Genomic DNA, 2,158 nt, shown 5'->3' on the forward strand with positions numbered 1-2,158 from the left:
GGTTATGAGCCACCATGTGGTTGCTGGGATTTGAACTCCAGACCTTTGGAAGAGCAGTCGGGTGCTCTTACCCACTGAGCCATCTCACCAGCCCTATAACTAACTTTCAAATGTGATATGGACAGGAGATAATCTTTCTGAAAGCCAGACTAATTTCTCCAATAGCAATCAGACTGAGGAACCTAAGCACAAGAGTGCTGAACACAGACTGTCATCTGACAGTGAGTGCTCAGTTTCTTTATACTTATATTTTCTTCCTAGGGCAGCAGAACTCATGACAAGAACCAGTTCCGTGGTTACACTGGAAGTTGCAAAGCAAGGTGCCATCTATCACGGCCTGGCCACCCTCCTTAACCAGCCATCCCCCATGATGCAGAGACGTAAGAACTGGTGACTCAATCCAGGATAGCTATCCTATACTGATTCTATACTGGGATGTGACTCCTCCTAAAAGTTATCAAAAGCTGGGACTGGAAAGATGGTTCAGTACTTCACAGCACCTATGTTAACTCACAACTGTCTGTAATTCCAGTTTCAGAGGATTCAATGCCCTCTTCTAACTTCTTTGAACACCAGTTAAGCATGCACTTGTACACACACTGTAAAAACACTCATACATACAAATAAATTGTTTTTAAAAAGAGAGTCATTAAAAGTCCCATGTAGAAGTTGCTACTACAGCTGTTTCCCAGCTCTTCAAGTAAAAAGTTAGTTGAGAATGAGTGCAGAATGCTGAGAAATACTACTGGGTCATGATTCAGATCATCCCTAATGGGACAGCTTGCTAGATATAATAAAGACGGTTAAGTATAGCCTTGTGAGCCCTCTTCTCCCCTGTGTCAGCTTTGGATCCTGCACACCCTAGCACCTGACTTTTGTAACCACAGTATCAACAACAATAGCAATGTCTGACAGCCTAGAATCCTGTTTACTAAAGCATAGGAACACCAAAGTATGGTGGTAAGACCATGTGTTAGCATGGCAGAACCTCACTTAGAAATCCAAAGAGGGAAGTGGGTAATGAATGAGTCCCAGTGAACAGATGAAAAGACTAAACCATGTACATGCATGGTTAATCACACCAGGTGACAACAGTCTGATGGATGTTAATATGTGTGTTATCAAGTGAGAGAAGTGTAGTTACCTTTGAGGGCTTATTAAAAATTACTCTTAAAATAGTTAGTTATTTACAAATTACAGTTCAGTTGTTGAGAAAATAATGTCAATTTCTCCATAGATACATACCAAGTAAATGAAAAAATTTTCCAGACCCAATATATTTAAAAGCCTTTGAAAATGTTCATATAAAGCCATTTGTGGTGGCATGTACCTTTAATGCCAGCACTGAGGATGCAGAAGGATACAGATTTCTGTGAGTTTGGGGTAGCCTGGCCTATGTAGTAATTACAGACCAACCACAACTATCTAGTGCCTGGATTTTGTTTTGTTCTGCTTGCTTGCTTATTTTTGATTTTTAAGCTAGTCAAAGAATGTATATGAAAGTCACCCTGTTATACTAAGAACAGTTATGAAATTTAAGAATTTTAGATGCATCCTTTGAAGCTCTTCAACTCTTAGAACCAGTGAGGGAAAGAGAAAGAATGAATCTACTTTGGTTTCAGTTTCAGATCGGCGTGGCTCAGGTAAACCCAGACCAAAGAGTGAAGGTTTTGAGCTCTATAATAATTCTGCTCAAAATGGCTCCCCAGAGAGTCCTCAGATGCCTTGGACAGAGTACAATGAGCCAAAGAAACTTCCTGGTGATGACAGGCTGATGAAAAACAGAGCGGACCACCGTTCCAGCCCCAATGTGGCAAGTAAGAGGAGTCATTCTCTAAGTTACCTTTTTACCTCCAGAAGCCAATGGGGCATGCTGTACTTTGTTGTTTGTGTCTCTTGGCTAGCAAGTTTTCACAGAGGTATCATAATACTCCAAATTGTGGATTTTATTTGAGAAAACCCTTGACTCTGGACATTATAGATTAAAAAGCATTATTAATGTCTCTGCAAAAGTGTGTCAGGGGTTGCTAACTTAGAAGAAAGGAAGGAAGGGAGGAAGGGAGGGAGGGAGGAAGGAAGGAAGGAAGGGAGGAAGGAAAGGAAGGAAGGAAGGAAGGAAGGAAGGAAGGAAGGAAGGAAGGAAGGGAGGAAAGGAAGG

General features: G+C 41.2%; 1 protein-coding gene across 11 annotated transcripts in view; it reads left to right on the forward strand.

Annotated features, from left to right (window-relative positions):
* Afdn (afadin, adherens junction formation factor) overlaps window positions 1–2,158 on the forward strand; it is a 132,467-nt gene that overhangs the window by 108,014 nt on the left and 22,295 nt on the right. For all 11 annotated transcript variants that reach the window (XR_003842696.1, XM_021221766.1, XM_021221765.2 and 8 more), the window contains 2 exons: window positions 262–380; window positions 1,623–1,817. Coding sequence is in view for 10 of the 11 variants with exons in the window: in XM_021221766.1 (XP_021077425.1) it covers window positions 262–380; window positions 1,623–1,817 (314 nt within the window). In the remaining variant the exon portion in view is untranslated. The remainder of the gene's footprint in view (window positions 1–261; window positions 381–1,622; window positions 1,818–2,158) is intronic.

This window comes from Mus pahari, chromosome 21 (assembly GCF_900095145.1).
Source record: "Mus pahari chromosome 21, PAHARI_EIJ_v1.1, whole genome shotgun sequence".
NCBI lineage: Eukaryota > Metazoa > Chordata > Mammalia > Rodentia > Muridae > Mus > Mus pahari.